At 42.6% G+C, this 21,687-nt stretch overlaps 2 protein-coding genes across 6 annotated transcripts in view; one reads left to right on the plus strand and one right to left on the minus strand.

The window, feature by feature from the left end:
• The first annotated feature begins 2,502 nt into the window (after positions 1-2,502).
• LOC118208024 (SAM pointed domain-containing Ets transcription factor-like) lies at positions 2,503-13,672 on the plus strand. Of its 2 annotated transcripts, none has more exons than XM_035382289.1 (6): positions 2,503-2,905; positions 8,551-8,978; positions 9,952-10,149; positions 11,163-11,210; positions 11,644-11,778; positions 12,118-13,672. In XM_035382289.1, exons 1-6 carry the CDS (start codon positions 2,901-2,903, stop codon positions 12,294-12,296), a joined length of 993 nt encoding a protein of 330 aa, XP_035238180.1. In that variant the 5' UTR covers positions 2,503-2,900; the 3' UTR covers positions 12,297-13,672. The 2 variants fall into 2 exon arrangements, with proteins under 2 accessions (XP_035238180.1, XP_035238181.1); XM_035382290.1 differs by lacking the exon at positions 2,503-2,905 and adding an exon at positions 6,613-7,757.
• Positions 13,673-16,420: 2,748 nt separating this feature from the next.
• The window catches only part of LOC118208011 (protein kinase C and casein kinase substrate in neurons protein 1-like), a 54,708-nt gene continuing 49,441 nt past the window's right edge, over positions 16,421-21,687 (minus strand). For all 4 annotated transcript variants that reach the window (XM_035382262.1, XM_035382261.1, XM_035382263.1 and 1 more), the window contains 2 exons: positions 21,647-21,687; positions 16,421-19,886 (listed from right to left, as the gene is read on the minus strand). The exon at positions 21,647-21,687 is cut by the window's right edge and continues 156 nt beyond it. In XM_035382262.1, coding sequence (XP_035238153.1) covers positions 19,777-19,886; positions 21,647-21,687 — 151 coding nt within the window. In that variant the 3' untranslated portion in view covers positions 16,421-19,776. The remainder of the gene's footprint in view (positions 19,887-21,646) is intronic.

Raw genomic sequence — 21,687 nt, forward strand, 5'->3', positions numbered from 1 at the left:
GGCACAGCAGTAGCAATCTGCATGGTTGGTGTGGTGTTCTCATGAGCAGGCAATTATAGTTTGCCTTGGTGTGTCTGTGTTGACCGAGGACTCGGACCGCTTTACCTGTGCAAACACTACACTGCCTGATCCACAGTGCCACTTTACCCCCTCCCTTCCCCTTTTCATGGGCCCAAACGTGTGCATGTGCCCAAAACACACACACACACACACACACACACGCACATACACATACGCACATGCGCACACACACATGCGCACATTCACACATATACACACGAACACACACAAACACACGCACACACCTCTCTCTCTCTCTCTCTCTCTCTCTCTGTGCCTCAGGCATGATACTGCATGGCTACCCTGCAGGTATACTCCATTATCTCTTCATTTCAAATGTTCTGTTGAATTCTCGTAATTGAGATTTGCATAAAACCCACTTGTTGTAGTGTGGTTGTGGTTATTTCTTCCTGAAATACTATAAGTAAATGTCACACAAATTCACAAGAAAGGAAACTTCCACATACTGTGGGACCTGCACTCTCTAACTTCATCAAAATTACAGAAAGTGATCTCAGTTGTAAATGTCTAGCTTCAGCAGACAGAATTGTGCTTTGGGTGACAGTTCCTTTTGTACAGTGCTAGTTACTGACAGAAGATCAACACTCAGTACATTTATCTCCTGTGGTCTTACAGGGCATATGAAGCATGCAGAAACTTGCAAATGATTAACTGAACAAGATTAATAACTAAAACCAATGCCAAAGCCATGATGTACAGTAAATAGGCTCCTACTCTTGCTCAGTGCATGTTTCTTATACAGAACTGCGGTATAGAACTATGATAGCTAACATTGTCCAGTGGTACTATGAAGCCACACAGCTTGGAAAAATCATACCAGAGCTATACCGGAGTGATGGGGTAAATCATTCTAAATGTATACAAGCCATATATACAGTGAGCTCCATAATCTTTGCGAAAAAATACATTTTTTCTTGATTTGGCTCTGTACTTCACAATTTTTGATTTGTAATCAAACAATTCACACATGGTTAAAGTGCACATTCTCAGCTTTAAATAAAGGGTATTGTTTCACCATGTAGAAATAACAGCAATTTTTATACATAGTCCCTTTTATCAGTCACTTGTATCAGAGTGAGAAAAGAGTAGAGGCCAAAAGAAACTGCCCAAGATCCAAGCACCCCCCTCATCTGTGAAACCTGGTGGTGGGGGTGTTATAGTTTGGGCATGTATGGCTACCACAGGTAGGCTACTGGCTCACTTGCCTTCATTGATGATATAACTGCTGAAAGCAGCAGCAGAATGAATTCTGAAGTGTACAGGAACATCTTACCTGCTCAAGTACAAACGGAATTCCTTCAAAACCATTGGATGGCTCTTCATCCTCCAGCAAGGCAATGATCCCAAACATACTGCTAAAGCAACAAAGGAGTTTTTCAAACCCAGGAAAATTGTTGACTGGCCAAGTCATTCACTCGCTCTGAATCCAATTGAACCTGTGTTTCATACGCTGAAGAGGGAATGTAAGGCAACCCCTGAAACCAGCAGGAGGTGAAGATGGCAGCAGTACAGGCCTGGCAGAGCATCACCAGAGAAGATACTCAGCACCTGATGATGTCTATGGGTCACAGATTTCAAGCAGTCATTGCATGCAAAGGATAAGGACTAAACATGATTACCTTCATTTATATAATACTAATATGTCCCAAACATTATGGTGCCCTGAAATGGGAGGACTAAACATATATATATATATATATATATATATATATATATATATATATATTTGTGCTGCAATTTCTACATGGTGAAACCAAAATGTATAACAAATCAAAAATTGTGGAGTACAGAGCCAAATCAAGAAAACATAAGTCTTTGTCGCAAAGATTATGGAGCTTGCTGTATGTATTCCATATTAATTTTAAGCTTTCTTGAAATAAGTTAGCTAAATATATACATATATAAAATGTGTCTATCGTGATTTTTTTCTGAAATCACAGGTTTACATTCCACGTTCCCACGTTCTTCCACACATTTGATAAGCAAATTTGAGGTTTCCATACAATCACATTTCTAATCCTAAAATGCAAATACTCAAGCCTACACCACCAATTTCCCAATAGCAGGTAATGAGTGATACACTGCATATTTGCTGCCTTTGTTAAATAAATTCGGGAAGATATTTTGGGATAAATTCCCATCAAAACTTCTCAATGGAAGAAACTTCACTAGCAATGGATGATCTGGAAAGCAAGCATTGTGATGGATTCTTTCTCGCAAGCCATCCTGTCGGAGATGTTCGCTAATCCTCAGAATGAACAGCTGTAGATGTCGTCAAAGGAGTTAAACCTGGGGGGGGGGGGGGGGGGGTGTCACTGATTCCAACACTTCCAGCATACTGTTTACTCAGGTAAATAAGGCCTCCTTATAAATACGACCTGCAGTCAATGGAGCAGACATTCCTTCACACACACACGCACACACATCCACACACACACCTTCTGCTGGCACGCAGTCGCCTACACCCGCGCGCACACACATTTGCATCTTGGGAGCCTTTTGCTGATAAGGCTGGTAATGAAAAACCTTCTTACACATTCGTAACGCACTCTCTCGGGAGCCTGTCGAGCAGGCTTGGCTTAAAAAACTGCCGTAGCCTTTCACACATCACCTCACCTCACCCCTAAACCGGATTCCCCAAACCACGAAAAAGGGGCCAGATTGGGACCCCACCGGGCAGGACCTTTGGCGCTGAACCTGACGAACCCGTAAGAGAATTTTGGCACCGGACGACCAAGCTGCCACTGCTGCACCTGTGCACCACGGCAACTGAGCCCACCACACCACTGGCATCCTCCCAGCATCAGCTCCCAGCCCAGATGAGGTAGGAACAGACTGCTGTGTGCAACGGAATGAGCCCTTGGCATGTATGATTTCATTAGCAAGGCCACGCTGGAACCCTATGCATCGGACACACACCGTTTTGTGGTGAGGGGCCTGGTCCCAACTGAGTGCTGGAGGCTGAAATTTGTCATTTGACTATGTCTTATATGAAAACATTTTGTCATGTGTCAAAAAATCGATATGTAATGCACCCATATCACATGGATGCTGAAGTTGTTGCGTAGAGATGCTTTAGCTGAGTTTAAATATAATTTACTGACGTCAATGCACAGTAGGTAAAACAAAAATGCTGAAACAATGCTCTTTAGTATCCATTTTAGTTTATGAGAATAATTGAACTCAACTGGGTATCAGTACGGTTAATGACACGCGTGTGTCCAAAATGAAGAATGACATATTGGACATTCATACAAGAGCAAGCTTGCCGGCAAGTCATTCTCTGGGTAGCCTGGCTTTCAGACTCTGCATGGCTGCCCCTCAAGCTCAAGTTGCATCACATGACAACAATTATCAATTCTTCTCAATCGCTGCAATGTGCCGTAACATGCAGAGTCATTAATCTAGCCAATAAGTAAACTACCTTCAAGTTTATTCCCAGTGGGTAGGGTAGCCCGAAGCTAAACTGGGCACTAGAGAATTTCAGTATATTGTGAAATAAATATTGAGTCTAAATAGGGCCCTATGGCTATTCTAAAAATAAAATTAATACAACTAAACAAATATATCCTTGTATTTTATTTACTGAACTACCTTTTTTCTGTGGGCACTCAGTAATAGGTGTAAGACTGCAGGCCCAGTGCATGCTCAGTTTGGTTATTAAAGTCCAACAGGAGCATTTGCAGTATCTCCTGCTCTTCCTCAGACCCATGATTCAGGTTTCGTTTTTTTCCCCCATTTCCTTAATCAGCGTGTTAAACCACCAATACAACGTGAAGATCTTTATCAGGGGAGGTGAACGGGGCACGAGCCAAAAAGACAGTTAAATGTTGCAGATATTATATTCAAAGCGGGACTTCTCCACCCTCAGCTGCCGATGTATCGCAGCATCTCTACACTCCGTTGGCATGCGGAAAAGTTGCGTTACGGTTGGCAGCGAAAGCTTGCGGTTATGCCAGTAAGAAAGCAAAATTTGGGAAAAGAGCGGAGTGGCCACACAGGTGCGGCTATGGCCTCAGTGACGTTAATCACTGAATGACGCACCTGGGATGGACGAAATGAGTGACAGGTGGCAAAGCCACAGGCATGAGTCATATCACCTGTACTGGCACTGCATTTGGATTAATTGCCACCGCCTATTGAGGTGTTTAAACATGGAACTGTAGACATCAGATTGTGCACTTTGCCCTGAAACAGGCAGAGAGGAAATACACATCAACACACTGCATGCACAGAATCATTTGATATCCGCTTTATTATTATTATTATTATTCCAGGATGCAAAAGAATGCTTCCATTAAAACTATGATTACTGAAGAAATGCAGTGGTATGCGCAGCTGACATCGTCTCTGATCTCAATTGTTTTGCATAGGCATTAACATGAATGAGGTCCTTCCTTGTCAATTAAAAAAATGCTCTCTGTCATCTCTACAACTGTAGAATTTTTCTCCTTTCACACTCTGGCTTCTTCCTTCTTGGAAAAATATCAGGTCCACTGAGGTCTCCCCCCCTTGCATTTAGCCAAAGTTAAACTGACTTCCTTGTACTCACTTACTCATTGTGGGCGTGATTAATCATCACTCAAAACCCCCTTGGCTCTCCTTCTACAGCCAGAGTTCTCCTGATGGAACACTTCAGGTTTTAAAAGGTTATCTGTGACAGGAGTGACGGGGTTGGTCGGCCATGTTATGTGGTCACATCAGTAAGCATCAAGAGGCAAGCGCACGCAAAGTCAAATTCTTACAGCAACAGACTAGTGATGCAATAAGCAACAATATTTCAAAAAGGGCACGCATTATCTATGCTGTTGTCCATCTGGCCGTTTAAAAACACCACTCTTTACTGCTTTCCTACCTTTTCATATCATTTAGCCCTTCCACCAACCAGTACTCCATATTTATTATGGATGGAAATGTATTTATTATTCTGTGGTTTCTGAAATGTGGCCAGCTCTAACAGCACACCGTTGGCCACTGTTTCCCGTGAGAAATAGGCTGTTAGCCCAGAAGATGAAAAGGCAAGTTCAGCTCAATGCATGGCAAACAGACACGCCCGACTGTACACACACTTTTAACTCCAAAACCAAGAAAGAGGCCATTTCTAAAGATGTGACGGCTTAAGGAGGCTACCTCAGGCTACTTTCCCTTTTCTCTACAGACTTGAGCACTGAGCACACACACACAGAAAACGCTCAACAATAACCAGTAAATTATTTTGTCGGTCAGGATTATTTATTCCCTGCACTTGACGACGCTTGTCTTCTTATTGCCTTGAACAAACATCAGGGAAAACAAATATTAAACGCTTTCATTTGGCACTTCCTAGCGAAGGGCCATACCCTGGCACTGCCAGAGGGGCTCATGTGAGAGTGGTGGTCTGTGCGTTAGGTTTCACTCCCCACTGTCGTAGGGCAAACAGCTCATAATCCACACTGAGGGTCACCACCATGTTCTTGCTGCAATTAAAGCCTCTTGGCCAGGTTCTCACAGTAAATCTAGTTCTCAGCTGACCCTATTTGGTCAAATACAGGTTATACTTCCATTCCGATAGCACTTTAGCATGCTATGCGTACAATAGCAAAGCATATGCGAATCCATAAACCACATTTGCGTTGCCTTTCTCATCGCAGCTGTGAAACTGTCCTATGCATGTTGCTGTTCCCAGAGTGGTTGTCTCTCTTTATCTAGTCCTGTCTTTTGAGGAAATGGACTGAGCGCTAATTCCCCTCAAATGAAAATCGGTCTTCACTAAACTCATTTAGAGATCAGTGGAGGGCTTAATCCTGTGCCTGGAGAGCCCGATTGCATCTTCTCTTTTTTGTTGCCCTATAGAAGAAGCGAAATGACTAAATTTGCTGGACTGATGGGCTTAGCGCAAGCTGTTGCAGGACAGAGTGGACACACAGCATGTCAGCTTGGCCACCAGTGGTTCTTAATCTGATTCCAGTTAAACCAGTTGGAGAAAACGCACCGGCCGGGGGGTACTATTTTCGGGCATGGGGGATGAAAGGCAGGAGGAATTTGGAAAAGAACGAAGGAAAAAAGTAAAGTGAAGACAAGGGAGGGCAGTTTCTTTAGAAGAGCGTAACTTCATTTCCTTCAGGGTTAGACTAAGGGCATCTTCAAAGGCTTTGTGAGGGCTCTTGCCCTGCTCTTTTCAGTGCAATGTTGTTTCAGAAGCTTGTGACCCCAAAGTCAGCGAATCCGCTTTGGGGAAATGCATCTCCCCACGTTTCATTGCTGAAACTGGGTGTGGGCCTCAGGTGCAGTACTACTGTGGCCAATGGAATGTGGAATCACATTAGAACCATATTAGAATCAAATCTAGAACCAAAGTTAGGTCAGCCCCAAGTATCTGTGGTGAGAGGGCAGGTTCGTTTTACCATTAAACATTCATCATTCCTGATAACCTGCGATGACATCAGCGCAGCCAAGAAACTACCTCACTTGCCAGCCATGCCATGTCTTGTACTCATATCAACATAGCAACAAAGATATACACACTTCTTGAAAGAACAAACTGCACAAATAGAGCGTGATCCAAGTTCTGTGAAAGTTTATCAAGCAGTGACTGAAATACAGAAATTGAAAGGCTGTGCAATTAAGTAAAGCTACAAACCTTCAGCTTATGAATACTTTATCTTACAATGAATCTGGACCAGATGTAAGTCATTTTTATGTCCAACTAAATACTTTCTCTGGGTTGAAATTAAACAGACCACTTGACGGGAAACCTTGGGGCATACGCTGCAAAATGTATTTCATATTATCTGTATCGTCAGTTATGCTGTGTAGATTAAAGGCATCGTGTTAAATTGATAAATGCTAGATATCAAAACCTCACTAGGACCTTGTGAGAATGTATTGTATAAAACCAGCAACAGAAATCACCATCCGTTCGGCCTAATAAATTGTGTAATAAATTGTGTTCTTTTAGAAAATATACTATAAGCCTGGACTCAGTTAACACGTATTCTTAATTTTATATAGGTATATATACAATCCATAAAGTTGTACTTTAACAAAAAAAAAAAAGAAAAAGAAACTGAAGCACTATTTTCCCCCCAATAATCTTTGCTGTGAGCCAAATCTAATGGCAAATCCAGGAATAGAGTCCTGCACTCACCATGTGGAACAGGTACTGGGAACCTGGCTGTTCCGCTGCCCACAAAGTGTGCCCTTTCTTCAGGGGAATATCCCCTCATTGTCTGGCCTGTGTTTTATTTGATTAAAAAGCCCCGACTCCAGCTGGCAGTGGAGACAGGAGACCGCAGGGCCGGTGCAATGAAAGAGCGCACCATGGCAGTGCTGCCTCAGGATCGAATCTCAGGCACTCGCCCCCTTGTTGGTGTCCTTTCGCAAGAACTGACCCACAAGTAAGCGACTCAGTAAAATCCACTTAGCCCCGTGCTTATCGAAAATCGCCCGGTGACTTCCAAATTCTGTTTTGGGGCTCGCCGTCACCACCCTCTGTCCTTTGAAGAAGTTTGACTTCAGGCGCAATAAAAAAAGGTCCCGAAAACATTGTAGCCACAACTTCAACTGCAGGCCCAAAAGAGCACAGCTCTCGCACAGATGGCCTCGTGACATTGAGCTCATTTCAGCCTATTTAATTATGGATGTCAAAGTGGACACGTTATAACAGTCGCCGGGTGATTGGATTTTTTCTGAAAGAGGTAATTCAAGTTTGTTTTAATTATCTGTTGAATTTGTGTGACATTAATTAATTTTATTAACATTTTAAAAGTTTATATATCACAATTTCCTACTCCTGAATAAAAAGCTAACAAAACTTAAAAAACTAAATGTGAAAGTGCTCAACCTGGGCATTATTTCTTTCAGAGCAAACAGTTTTAAGAAGCTCAAGTCTAATACGTAGTTTATGAGACATAGTGTTTGTTTTAATATTACTCCTGTTTAAACATTTAGGCTTGGTTGCCATGTAAAATATTATAAGGCATATATAACACTATATGAGGGGAAAGAAAACATTGTTCATGCCAAAACTAGATTATAAGAATTCAAAAAGTTAATTGAGCATTTTATTTTGTAGTGCGCAAGTCAATATTGATTTTATAAGTTATTTCCAATAATTCAGTTCAAAGTTCAAAAACAAATGTCCATCGTTAAAAACACAAGTATTACTAATAGAGTGTTTATGAAATGTTTCACCTGTGCAGTGCTGCCCAGCACAATTCAACACATCCTCAGCATGGATTCCAAACTTGTGGGAATTTAATCATTCACTCAAACAATGTGGGAACGAGTCTGTGGTTGAGATTGAACACAGAATAGAAAGAAAGCATCTAGGTAATTACTTTAAGATCCCAGGTTAATAAATGATTACTAAAAAACAAATGTTCTTATCTTCCAAGTTTCCCTTTAATAATTACGGATATTGGTGAGGTAATCGAGTAAATGGCGCACCCAATGACACGTGGGCTAATGTGTCCTGTGTTACCCCTCCAGTGCCGCGCTGACGATGGGGAGTCCAGACAGGGGCGAGGTGGCCAGCTCACTACACCCGCCCCGCATCGGCTTCGCTGAGACCCCCCTCACCTCCCTGGAGCGGGACGGCTGGGAGGCGGAGGACACCAAGCCGCCCCGCGACCTGGCTGGCGCCCCGGAGCGGGGCCTGCCGGGGCTCTACCTGTCCTGCTTCGACATGCTGGTCACCGAGGACGCCGCCTGGCTGCTCAAGGTTTCGGACACCGCGCCCCCTTCGCCCGGCCCCCGCCCCGAACAGTGCCCCGTCATCGACAGCCAGGGGCTGGGCCTCTCCTTGGGCCTGGACGGACAGATGGAGGAGCGGTCCCTGGAGCAGGTCCAGAGCATGGTGGTGGGAGAGGTGCTGAAGGACATCGAGACGGCCTGCAAGCTGCTCAACATCACCCCAGGTACGCGGGCCCCCGCACCCACACTCCCAGCCAGCAGGGGGCCCCAGGGCCAGCTGGCTTCTGTGCTGCTTGTTCATTTATCAATTAAAATATAATTACACAGTTAACTCTGCTCAACTAGCAGACCCTGTGGCTCTCCGGAACTACAGTTTGGGGACCCCTCCATTAGCCACCCACACAAAACAATAACTCTCCAAGCTGCTCTAGGAAACTACAAAACTAGAGGCATATTAGGTTCACATATAAAGTATAACCTGAGCATCTGAATAAAACTGACAGGCACACTTATGGTTTGTAATCTGCTTTCATCCCATCATAAAAAACAGTTATAAACTTCAAAACTAGTGTCAAACAAGGATCCAAACAAAACTGTTAGTTATGAGAATATGACTTAAACAAACCAATGCACGAAACAGGAATTTATTCAATGTCTTGCCCAAAATTTGACCTTGATACTTAATTTAGTTCAGAACTTGAAGATACAACAAATCTTGCTCGTATTTTAACTGCAAATATTTCCGCATTCTGGACGCAGACTTAATTAGAAAATAAACACTGTGTACTGATAAAAGGGTCTGGACACATTGGTGCACATGAGAAATCCAAAGTCATCTGATCTGACAAGTCTTCTGATCTGTTCATCAAGGTGCTCTTGAGGTTGCTACTGTTTGTCCTGTCAGCTTTCAGCAGTAGGCTGACATGCTGTTGACAGTCCTCAAAGACCTGGCAAAGACAGACCAGGTGCTACGGCACAGCATGTGCTTCTGTGCAAACGGACATTCTCACAGATCACCAAGAGGCCTTCATAAATAGACTGAAAATATCATTATGATAATGTACATACTGCATAATCTATCATGTCAATTCTATGATGCAGACGTGCAGAAGCAGTGCCAAAATGCAGACCTAACAGCGAACTTTGTTGCCACATTCAGTCAATTGCCTTTTTTCTCTTCCCCGCACCGCCCCTAAGACCCCATAGACTGGAACGTGGGGAATGTCCAGAAGTGGATGCTGTGGACGGAGCACCTCTACAGACTGCCTCAGGTGGGGAAGGCTTTCCAGGACCTCAACGGCAAGGACCTGTGCGCCATGAGCGAGGAGGACTTCAGGCAGAGGAACATGCAGTGCGGGGACGTGCTCTACGCCCACCTGGACATCTGGAAATCCGGTACGCTCGCTCACGGGCCGCCAGAGAATCCCGAACGGGTGGTTATGTAAATGAGGCTCTGAACCGAGGCCAAGCACTCGCTGGAGAAAGACTTCGCTGAAATATGGGCTAGCGTTGTGGTCTCATGTTCGCAACATGCTGAACCTTATTCAACCTTATTGTGTGTGCTACCCATTGAAACTACATAGATACACACTCATCCATGACGAGATGTGCTGCAATTCTAGCAGCACAAATATTGCGATCAACACCTGGATGTGATCAACATCTATCTAAAATGTTGACTTGATAATAAATCTGTGCATTCTTCATAGATTGGCGAGTTCACCTATCGCCAAAACTAATTTACCAAACTGTTTGTGAAGAAAAAAGTAAACGCTGAATTTATTTGCAATGCAAACATAAGGACAACTGATTAAATCCTGGTATAGAAGTTTTACTTTTGTGGTTGTTATGGCAACAGTTTTGTCAGGGACTAGGATTAAGAGATGCCTGTGAAATCTTAACAAATTGGAGCATATGAATGAAATGAGAGTAGGAAGAAAATGGTCAAAATATTGTAAAGAAGTGTTCTGGGAATTACTCAAAGATAATGAGAAAAAGTTAATCGCAAAAAAGTTTTGCATGCCAATTGGGCGTCATGATGTCCATATTAATGTTGCTAAGAGACTATCAGTGGAAAACATGATAAGATGAAAACATACATAGCTGGTTCTATATTGTAGCCTATAACTTGCTGGTGGTTTGAGAACCTAAACAGCTTTTGGTCTAAACCACAATCCAAGCATCCTGACTTTGGATGATGCAATATTTAAGTTCACTCGTATGTTTCAAGAAATTCTGAACCCACTGAAGAAAAAAGTTAGTAAAGTTTGAATATGAACTGCCCTAAATGCATACAACATAACTGTATAAAAATCTTAAAATAAAAACGCTCCGTAAAACAATGAATTCAACCAACAAAATAATAATAGCATATAATTTTCCACCTGATTTCTGTCTCCTTTGCTCAGCTGCATGGATGAAGGAACGGTGCTCTCCAGGAGACAGCAAGTTTACAGGTAACGTCTCTCCCTTTTCTCACTCAAAAATCTCACACAGAGAACAAGGGCAGCAAACTGTAGGGGGAATACAGCTCTGTACTTCAACCTGTCTGTTCAAGCTGACAACACACTCGCAGATCCAGATTTTCGACTAAACATGACACCAAGCAAAATGTCATGTAATCACATAATGCTCGTCAGTCAGTAATTTTACTGGTGTCAACAGGTTAATAATAATAATAATAATAAGACATCATCATCACCATCATCTTTATTCACAAAACCTCATATAAAAAGTCAGAACAGGTTGAAGTATTTCAAATATTTGTATGACCCTGATCTGAGCTACTCTGTTGCAACGGTGCATCTTACAATGGCGCGTGTAAATCAAAAGAATGCAGATTTTTCCGCCGACTCTGACAGGACCTCTCTTCCTCTGCTTGGTCCCTAGGTGGGGAGGAGCCGTGGTCGGAGGCAGACTCCTTCTGTTCCGGGCAGCCCATCCACCTGTGGCAGTTCCTTCGGGAGCTCCTGCTCAAGCCGCACAGCTACGGCCGCTGCATCCGCTGGCTCAACAAGGAGAAAGGTGAGCGTCTGGAGACGTGGGGCGGGGACAGGCAGGGCTCTTCGGGGGGGCATCCAGCTAAGGCAGTCACTGTTAGTGCAGTGATGCCCCTTACCGTCCATGTGTGATCCTCAGAGTGCTGACTTTCCCCAGTAATCCTGAAGAGTGGCTTGCAACTGGCCATTGCATGTGTGAGGTCCTCAGATTTCACATAGAAATGCCTACTGCAGCTGCAACTGCTCTGCAATTTTCCAGAACACTTATTATTATCATTACTAATAATAATAATAATAATAATAATAATAATAATAATAACAATAAAGAAGTTTAATGAAGATTGTGGATGCCTCCCCCACTCAGGCATCTTCAAAATCGAAGACTCAGCTCACGTGGCGAGGCTCTGGGGCATCAGGAAAAACCGTCCAGCCATGAACTACGACAAGCTGAGCCGGTCCATTCGCCAGTACTACAAGAAGGGAATCATCCGGAAGCCTGACGTGTCGCAGAGACTGGTCTACCAGTTCGTCCATCCAGTATGAAGAGGCGGTGGGAAGGGTTGGTAAGAGAGGAAAGTGAGGGATGAAAGGAACTGGAGCAAGAGCCTGTATAGACTGTAGCAGGCGTCATACACCTCCAAGTCCTGGCCATCGAGTTGGACTGGATTTGAACAAGCTTACTGACCAAAACTCTCAGACTTCTCTCTCAACACTGAAAACTCCAGTCAGAAAATGGGGGAAAAAACAACCAGATTTCTGGAGCCACTTCACAGCACTACTGCAGTTGAGGAACCCAGTCCTGCAGAAAGCAGGCCATACACTCCTTTTCTTAGCGCCATTTTATAATCAGAGAATGAAGTATGTTCTCTCTACCCCAATGAAGACGCAAATACATGAACTGCATTCGTTAAAAACTTATGTAAACTGCCTTATTTCCCAATACGCATCATCTGCCTGTTCCTGTTCATGTTATAGGGATTCTACATTATTAGTTTGGTGATTAGCATGTAGGGTTCTTGTCTTTTGGTTTTCAATAATGTTCCATATTACAGAGCTCTATTTTTTATAAATTAAGAGGCCTTTATGTGTTTTGTTTTTCTTTGTTCGTTCGTTTGTTTTTCCTTTGCAAGACTGACTGTGGCAACTGCAACCAACTTAGCAGTGGGTTTGACCATTTAAACCCTTAGACCGCAGAACCGCAATGCAACCGCAACAGCTTTTCCAAGTTCCAGTTCCAGTCATGACGTTCTGTGGTCCTAAGGCTTAAACTCCAGCTAAGTTGCGTGCAACTGTCCTATTGTGTCTTATTATTATCATTCATATCATCTGCTGCTTTTCTGTGATAACAGGTTGGGTGTTCATTCTTGGAGGTCTCTCCCTGGAATCTGCCTTTTAACATCCCTTCCCTGATAAAGAATTACCTGTAGCACTAAAGCCCTTCCTATCACTCTACAGAGCACTGAGGAATATGTAAAATCACAGACACGTACTGCGTACTGCCCTATGCGCACCATTTATGTTTTGACTAGCAAAAAGGCACAAAATACTAATGTTACAAAATAGTACTTCCATAAGAAAAGATTTATGTCTAATTAATTTGAAAACAGATTTTTATATGATAAAGTCAACGCTTTATTAAAGCGGTATTACTAAGCCTCACCACTTGACATTTTCTGCTTCAGAGGTGACAGAAAAGTTCAGTTGATTCTTAATTTCCCCCATTCAGTTTGATTTAATTTATGATGTATGCTTTTCTACCTTTAAAGGTTTGCACCACATTTCGATACAAAACAATTGCACATCAAATTGGGATGGCAGGTATACCATCTCGCCAAAGGTATGCCTTGGCAGGGCGGCATGCCCCATACCTATACAGCACCGACAGTTTGGCACATTTCAGAGTTTCCTACAGAAATAACCACAATGACCACAGACTCTCAGCCCTTAAAAACATTCCTTTCTGTACCTTCCTCATGTCAAGAAACAGAATTCACACACTTCACACGTCCACACAATAAAGCTCCAAACTAAGGGGATTTTGCGTTTTTTCCTTCTTTTTCCTGCCCATTACATCATCACAAATGCTCCAGGCCCGCAAAGAATATGTCTCCCCATTGGGCATCTGGCTACATCAGCCAATAAAAACATTGGATACACAGGCAAAATGGAGATATATACACACGTTTTTTACTTTTTACATTTGCGGCCGGCCGGCTCTTTTACTGGTAGCTCAGCGTTTGCTTGTGGGAGCAACTGATGGGAGACATGCATGAGTTCAAAGCCCCTCCTCAGGCTCAGGGTAATCTAGGAGTTGTTACACCGGCTTGCTTGCCAGCTAGTAGGCATAATTGCCTGAAAAACTGAAACCATTGCTTTTGCAACTGTATAATCTTCGCGGGAAACAAATTTACATTTCTGAAATCCAAATAAAAAACACCCACACTTAGTTTCGCTTTCAGAGTTTAACGTTAGCTACCTTCCTAACCACTTGACAGTACAGACGGCTCCAAAATTTTGCACTAATAGCCTATCTGCGTTGCGATTCGGTCTGATAGGTAACATTACCAGTCATGGAAACCAGACAAAAAACACAAAAAGAAATGATATCTCACAAGATGTAGGCCTATTCCAAAACAATGCCACCCAATGTTTCATAAATTGTTTCAATTAACTTGTTAACTTTGTACGAGAGAGTAAACTTGGCATTTTTGTACGGTGAAAGCGTGTTTTTGATCAGATCAGGTTTACACAATGAAGGTCAGCCTATACAAGGGCAGCGAATGTATTTTTACACATTTAAAAAAGAGCAAACGGCAGGTGCTCATTCTGTCATTATCCACCTCATATTTGTTCGTCTACTTGTTTCTTCCATTCAGTTGGATGAAAGAACATGCCATTGCTTAGGAAATGCACATTTCAATGAGTCTCCTATAGGCCCATTCATCAACCTCATCATGCATATAGCTTTGTCTGTTCTCCCAATGCCATATTTCTTCTATAACGAAAACATATTAAACAGTAGGGCCTACTATTTCACTTCACTTGTTTCTGTCTAATAACGACCTAAATGAACATGATATGCTTTAATGAAGCACCTTGCGAGGAATAAAGGAATGTCTGGAAGTTAGAAATAAAAAGAAGTTCAATTCCTGCTCTTCGCATTTTAGTTATTTTTTAAAAGCATTTATTCCACGCCTCCGCACAAACTAGTAGGCTACAACGTTTGTGTATTTTATCAAACAACTTTTCAGCGTCCAGTCCATTTCGGATTAAAAACCGACAATCCCCTTTGTCTGTCTTGGTTTATACTAATGTAGTACTGTACATAATAAACATTTGTTTGCATAAACCACTTTTTGCTGCAGTCAATTTATTTGGGTGGACACGTGTGGCTGCGACTTTGTGTTTAAGGCCAGGTATGTTTGCGTTAAAATTCGTTGGACTTGCACATTAACGCTCGGTGAACCTTCAGTAGGAGTTCAATCTATCAAAGACGCCGCTCCATAAATCCCCCATCGCTGGCTAATGACAGCGCCTCGCACAGAACAAGGGCGAAATATATGCGTGGGCGCAACCACAACTTCTTAATTAACAAGACGAGCCAGTACCTTGCAATACTCGGTTAATATTCAAATTTGTGCACGACTGCTTTACACTGACTCACCTTACTTTCCGCTGGACGTAACCATCCCATCTTTGTAAATTACTTCCTCAAGAGGAACTCGTTCTTCTAGTAGGAGCGTGCACGCTGCGTTTATCCAGTGACGACCTCTTGTGGTGAGACATTAACTGCAGAAGTCAATTTCTGACGTGGCCGTGAAGACAGTAAAGTCGAATGAAAATCAACAAACCTACAACCTTTCTTCCAATGTAAACATCTCATTCATTTTGTTCTTCCACATGATATTGAGTCGTAATTTGTGAATGGTGCTTGATGAATCTCATAATGGGTGGCGCTGTCATAAGGAGTCTGTGACTTTAGAATGAATTCTCAAAAAGCAAACCACACTAAGGGCCATCTAAGATTATTTTTGCTTGGTGTTTTTTGGTGGCCAGTGGTAGAGCATGCCATCTAGTACATTGGGTTACCGAAGAACAAACAATGTTGTCCTAGTGATTTAAATGACATGAGGAAAACCTTGTTACTCTTTCGGGGATATGGTAGTATTCTAGCCTATATGCATTGTAATGTGAATAGTCCACTTCCAGGGTATTTTATAATCTAAGAACAATGGCATGGCTTTCTGATCTGAGATGTGTGGATGTAGTGTTGCCTGCTGTTGCCTTCAAGTCGGTCATTTTGAGACATTGTTGCTCGGATATAACAATGCAAAGCACTAACCCATCCTCAGGCAGTAATCACACATTCGGATATTAACATTATGGCAACAAACCTATTTTACAGCTTTTAAAACTAAAATGGCTTTGACATATTCACATTTCTCATCCAGGATTTTAGATACTATCATATTGATTACTCATATATTAATAATTGCTTATTTTCTTTTGAACCAGAATTGATCAGGCACCATGCCAGTTTTGAGAAAAGATTTCAGCATTCACATTAAAGATTCATACATGCTCTGGACTGCTAAAGTAGTTATATTTCACAGTATTTCTTGCTAGAATCCCCTCTCCCCCACTTGAGGAAAAACAAATAAACAAGATTTACATATACACCTTTTTTTACTGCTTGTTGTAGTTGCATTTCATTTTAGCTCCACATAATTGTACACTTACAATATATATAGAATATATATATTCTTTAAAATACATCATCATATACAAATCAAACAGCGTGAGACAACAGCACGCGCTGATAGGTTTACACTTCCATCGCAATTTAAATAAATATAGAATGGAACCTACTAGTTTACCACTGCTTTTCTCTTTTTTGCCAGGTATGCTCAAGTAAGACACTACATTTTGTCTTTATTGATAAATCACTTGCAACTTTTTGCCTTTTGTTTTGCTAAATACACAGAATTCATATAGACTGAGCACAATAAAGATTTTTTTCATTTCCCCGAAGGTCTGTCCCAGGGGCAGCTTTGTTTGTTGTAAATACAGTATGTGCTGGGGAGGGGGGTGGGGATGGGGGGTTTTCAGTCATATTATTTGGCTGGATAGAGAGCTTGTAACTCGTAGAGAGAGAGTTGGTAATGTGGTTACGTCCACAGTATGCTGAGACATATATTGAGATATACAGTATATTATTTCCAATGGTTAATAATGCAGCACACAGCCATCTCCTTCAAATTTGTAGCCATATTGCACCAATCGCTTGGGGTGCGTGGAATCGCTCACATTCTGTAACTTAGGTACAGCAGCCCCACTGAAGGTTTTACCCTTGCAGTTGATTTAGAGAGCAGTCCGTTCAGGGAATCCATCTGATGTTTGTTTTATATGGCATATACTTCCCTGCAGTATACTATTCCCTACAGACATACTGGCGAAGTGCAGAGCTTAACCTAATGCTTAAGTTTATTTTTTCCATGTATATTTGAATTAGTCATTGAAGCACCAAGACTGAACATCTTGGTTTTATATGTAAGCTATGTAGTGAAAGAGGAAAAGCTCAGTTTGGAGAGAAGATACAGTAGTCTCCTTATTAGTCTATTATATGCAGTGAAATACTGCAAAGTTGCTGTCAACACCTTCATACAACGTGATTGGAAGCCAATTTACCCTTTTAACAGCTGTGATATTTAGAAAAAAAGAAAAATCAAGTCTTGGATTTCACATGATTAGTGCACAATATACAAAACCTGAATTTGCAGTAACAGGCTGGACATATATGAAAGGCAGGAATAAGAGTGATAGGTTTTAACAGAGGCTTCGCACCAAGCAATGACAAGGTAAACAGCAGAATTTGGACTTTGAATATCCAAGGGTGAGATTCAGCAGAAACACCCTTGAGCAAGGTAGTAAATGTCCAGCCCTGTAACTGGATAATTTTTAAAACGCAATGAGCTTTGTAATATAACAGAGTGGAGTTAAGAGTATCCAAGTACTGATACAACAAAAATAGCTTCCTATGGGACCACCTGCCTGGAGGGCAGCCAACTGTCTGGAGGGGTCAAAACACAGGGGGACAAAATAATACATTAAGAAATGCATTGCGTCCGTGACCGCCGGTGCCCCCCCCCGAGTCCGCAATGACATCCCATCATATCCCATCGTCCCACGTCCCCACCCCCACACACCCAGCAGGCTGCCATCTTGCTTAGTGCATACAGCTGGGCTTGCTCAAGGTGGAAAAGAAAAAAAGAAAGAGAAAGTGTCTGGGAGAAAGTCTGAGAAATGAAATTATCTTTATGTGTTTGGAGAGACGTGGAATCATGAGGTCACTGTTTCAGGAACAGCTAGGAGTTTTTCTGTCTTTCTTTGGCTCGTGTCAAAAAGCAAACTCGCCCCCACACTACACGCTACTCCTGACCCCCCAAACGCCCAACACCAGACCCCTCAACTCCCTCCTTCCCCACATCTTGTTCACCACATCAAATAAAACAGCATGTGGATCCTGCATTCGTTCAGAGCTAGATGGTGAGAGAGTGGAAGACAGTGTTAAGGAGACTGCTCTGTGAGACTGCAGCTGGATGTGTTGCGAGGGGCGTCTCAGTCTGGCGGCATTCCCCCTTTGCAGCTTTCTCTGGATGCTGCCGCCTGAAGCACAAACATGCCACAAACAACAGACGAGCAAGGAATAAAAGGAGGGCAAACAGGGTGAACACATCAGAGTGCATCAGGATAGCAACAGCGGCAGCACTGTCCAGTCCTAGTGGCGTGGTTTCAACCCATTTTGAGGCACGGACCCGCAGTTTAGGACCGACTTCCCAGCAGTGTCAATTTTAAAAATTTTCTTTTCGTAATTTTTTAAGAAACTACAGGCAGAACTGATGGTAAACACAAAGCTCTGGACAAAATAAAAGATGATAGCGCATGTCTCCCTTTGTCCATGATCTGAGTACTGCATTCTGAGCATCCAGCCTATGAGTGGCTGTCTGCTAAGCCCAAAAAAATTATATTACACCCCCTCCACCCAAACCCAAATCCAAACCTGTGCATTGAAATTCAAACATATCCAGCTGTACAACTGTCTCCTGGAAATCATTTCTACAGATAAAGAAAGAAAACCTGAGCTTTCTGAGAAAGAAAGACAGAGGAGGTGAAAAACGTCAAGAGCTCTGTCGCCTGTGCCTTAGCAAACTATTTTATATCTCTGGACAATGTCACTTGGGTGGTCAAAGGCATAAAGCACTACATGACCACCGTGCCACTACTGAATAGGTCCTTCGCCCTGTCCTATTGCCCCCTCCCCCCCCCCCAAAGGTCACATGGTTAAGTGTCGCAATCCTGTGAGTACGGCTTGATAAGATGCCACCTAGATGCACTTAATGTGTGTTGCATAGCACATGCTGCTTGCAGAATCAAACACAGAGAGAAACAACACGCTGTATAGCACTCACCGATAACAGGAATGTAACCAGAACCACAGTGAAAGAAAGAAAAAAAATGCATTGTATAGCGCCTTTTTTTTTTGGTCACGCTACACAGGATTACCAATGCAAGAATGAAGACTGTACACGCATAGCATTAGGACCGCTACACAAAATGCCATCAATTTTACACAATTCACGTTGCATAGCTCATTCTGGCTACACAGGTGTCATCAACTACATAATACTCATTGTTATAGGAGAACAGACTGCTACACAAATGTCATATCAGCTGCACAAAATTTATATTGAACACAGCTACACAAAAATGCAAAATGTTTCCCTGCACTTGCTTGAATGGTGGTTCAGTCATATATATTCTGCAATAAATACTGTATGTTCATTTTAATTTTTGTTTGAATCCCCCCATGTCCCAAAATGGATTAACATTTACTGAATATACTGTCTTTTAACTGAAGACCGCTTGGTGCATCTGGAAAGGGAGTCTCTGGCTATGTGCAGTATGGCGATGGACAGTACAGTCTGAGCTGCCTCTAATAGGGTGTCCTCCTCCACTATGGTGACTAGATGGACTCCACGTAATTGGCTGGGTACAAGCCCGACTGCCCGCTGTCCAGGCGACCTTTACACCAGCCTTGGTCATCCTCATCCTCCAGCTTGGTAAGCTCGTCCCCTGGAATGAAAGAGAGAGAGAGGAGTCATTTCACATTTTGCACCAACTGCAAAGTGCTTTGCTTACAGCGGTGCCTAAAACCCATGGGTTCAGTGAAAAATAACTTGAAATTACTTTCAAATGTCCATCTATGCTCAGTTTTTTCTAATGTTTTTGTAATGTGTCTTAACAATGCTGCACGATTCTTAAGACAACCAAAGATTTTTTAAAATGGGCCGCGGGGGTGTTTTTGCTACACCGAGAAGGAGATATTTATTTGGACAAGCCGTCCGACAGCCCCAGTTCTCTCTGATAGTCTGAACACAGCCTCCATGCCTTTTCTCATCACCAGCTTCACAGAAGCATGGGTAGTACATGATGATTTAAAAGCAATAGCTGATTGCCTAGGCCAAAAGAAACTCCACTTTCCTGATTTGAAAACCATGGGTGAAAAAACTTGTCTTTCCATTGTGATACATCTTACATAACCAGCAGAGAACCATCCTTTTTGTAGGCAGGGCCCACAGACAGACAGGTAAAAAATGTGTCCATCCTTCTCTGAGTTTCTGCAGAAGAAATTTCCAAATGCTATGATATATGTATATGTGTGTGTGTGTGTATATATATATATATATATATATGCACAAATATATATACACATTGAACTCCTTAATGTACATGGATTTTCACTAGACCTTTGTAAAGCATTCAATATATTTTTTATCATTATTAATTGTGTTTACAATTGTATGTAACAACAAAGTAAGGCCATGTTGTAACTGGCTGTGTCTCTGACGGTGAATCTCTGATATTGCTGCGAATGAAAATGAAACAAAATGAACATACTGATCTGCCTTGGTGCCAAACACGAGGTCAGTTTTCGTAGCCAAGAGGGCTTAATAACTGCCCGCTAGTGCTGTAATTATCATGCCCATGAGAGGCAGTGTTCTTGTACACCAGGTGCCTTTAATTGGGTCAGCAGATCCATAGTAAGGGTGACTAAACCCAGCAATTTTGCCCCAGGGGGTAGCTAGGAGGATTATTATTGAATCAATGGAGGCTTTTGGTCACTTCCTGCTCTTGCTGCCACCTGTGAATGACTGACACAGACCAACACGATACAGCCAGACCATTCCAGCGATGCTCTGGACCATGCAGGCCTTGTGAGCTAGGGGCTCTGATTAATTCAGTAGGGATGGATCCTTGTGGCGATGATGACATAGGCCTGTTGCCATTGAGCTAACTTAACCCTCCCTGCCTTGTTCCTTGCCCTCATTGTCTTAGACCGTCAGGATTCAACCGTAACGGTCGCTTGCCCGGGGGCAAGCAAAACCGATAAAACGGCTTGGCTGCTTGGCTGCTTGCCTGGTAAAATGACAAATGACAGTTGCAAATGACAACTCAGGGCAAATTCACAAAATAGTTACTTTAATAGTTATCTTTGTTTGATGTCACCAAAACAGTGCAGAAGTGGAGTTGTGCGTGAGAAGAGAAAAGGATTAAAGGTGAGGCTCATGTTGGTGACTGAGACCACTGACTTTTGTCACCATTTGCCACTGAATAGCAACTGCACACTCAATGTAACATTAGATATTAGCTTCTGTTTTAATGTGATCAGTGACCACATTAGTCATTTACTTCTTATTTCAGATTTTTTAAATCTGCATTTAGAACATGCTCATCCAATGCAGGTCCAGTGGCTTCTTAATGGGTCGACAAACGTTAAAAACAAATCTGTTAAAACAGAACGGCGGCCGGCGCTTTTACCGGTGGGCACTCACCGGCTTTGAAGCTCAGCTCGTCCTGCTCCTGCCCGTCGTAG

Source organism: Anguilla anguilla, chromosome 11 (assembly GCF_013347855.1).
Source record: "Anguilla anguilla isolate fAngAng1 chromosome 11, fAngAng1.pri, whole genome shotgun sequence".
NCBI lineage: Eukaryota > Metazoa > Chordata > Actinopteri > Anguilliformes > Anguillidae > Anguilla > Anguilla anguilla.

What these genes read in the sequence shown, in the direction of transcription:
- LOC118208024 (XM_035382289.1), top strand. An exon ending in CCTGGACATCTGGAAATCCG is followed by an intron (nt 10,150 to 11,162) that starts GTACGCTCGCTC and finishes TCCTTTGCTCAG; the next exon opens with CTGCATGGATGAAGGAACGG. An exon ending in AGGAGACAGCAAGTTTACAG is followed by an intron (nt 11,211 to 11,643) that starts GTAACGTCTCTC and finishes CTTGGTCCCTAG; the next exon opens with GTGGGGAGGAGCCGTGGTCG.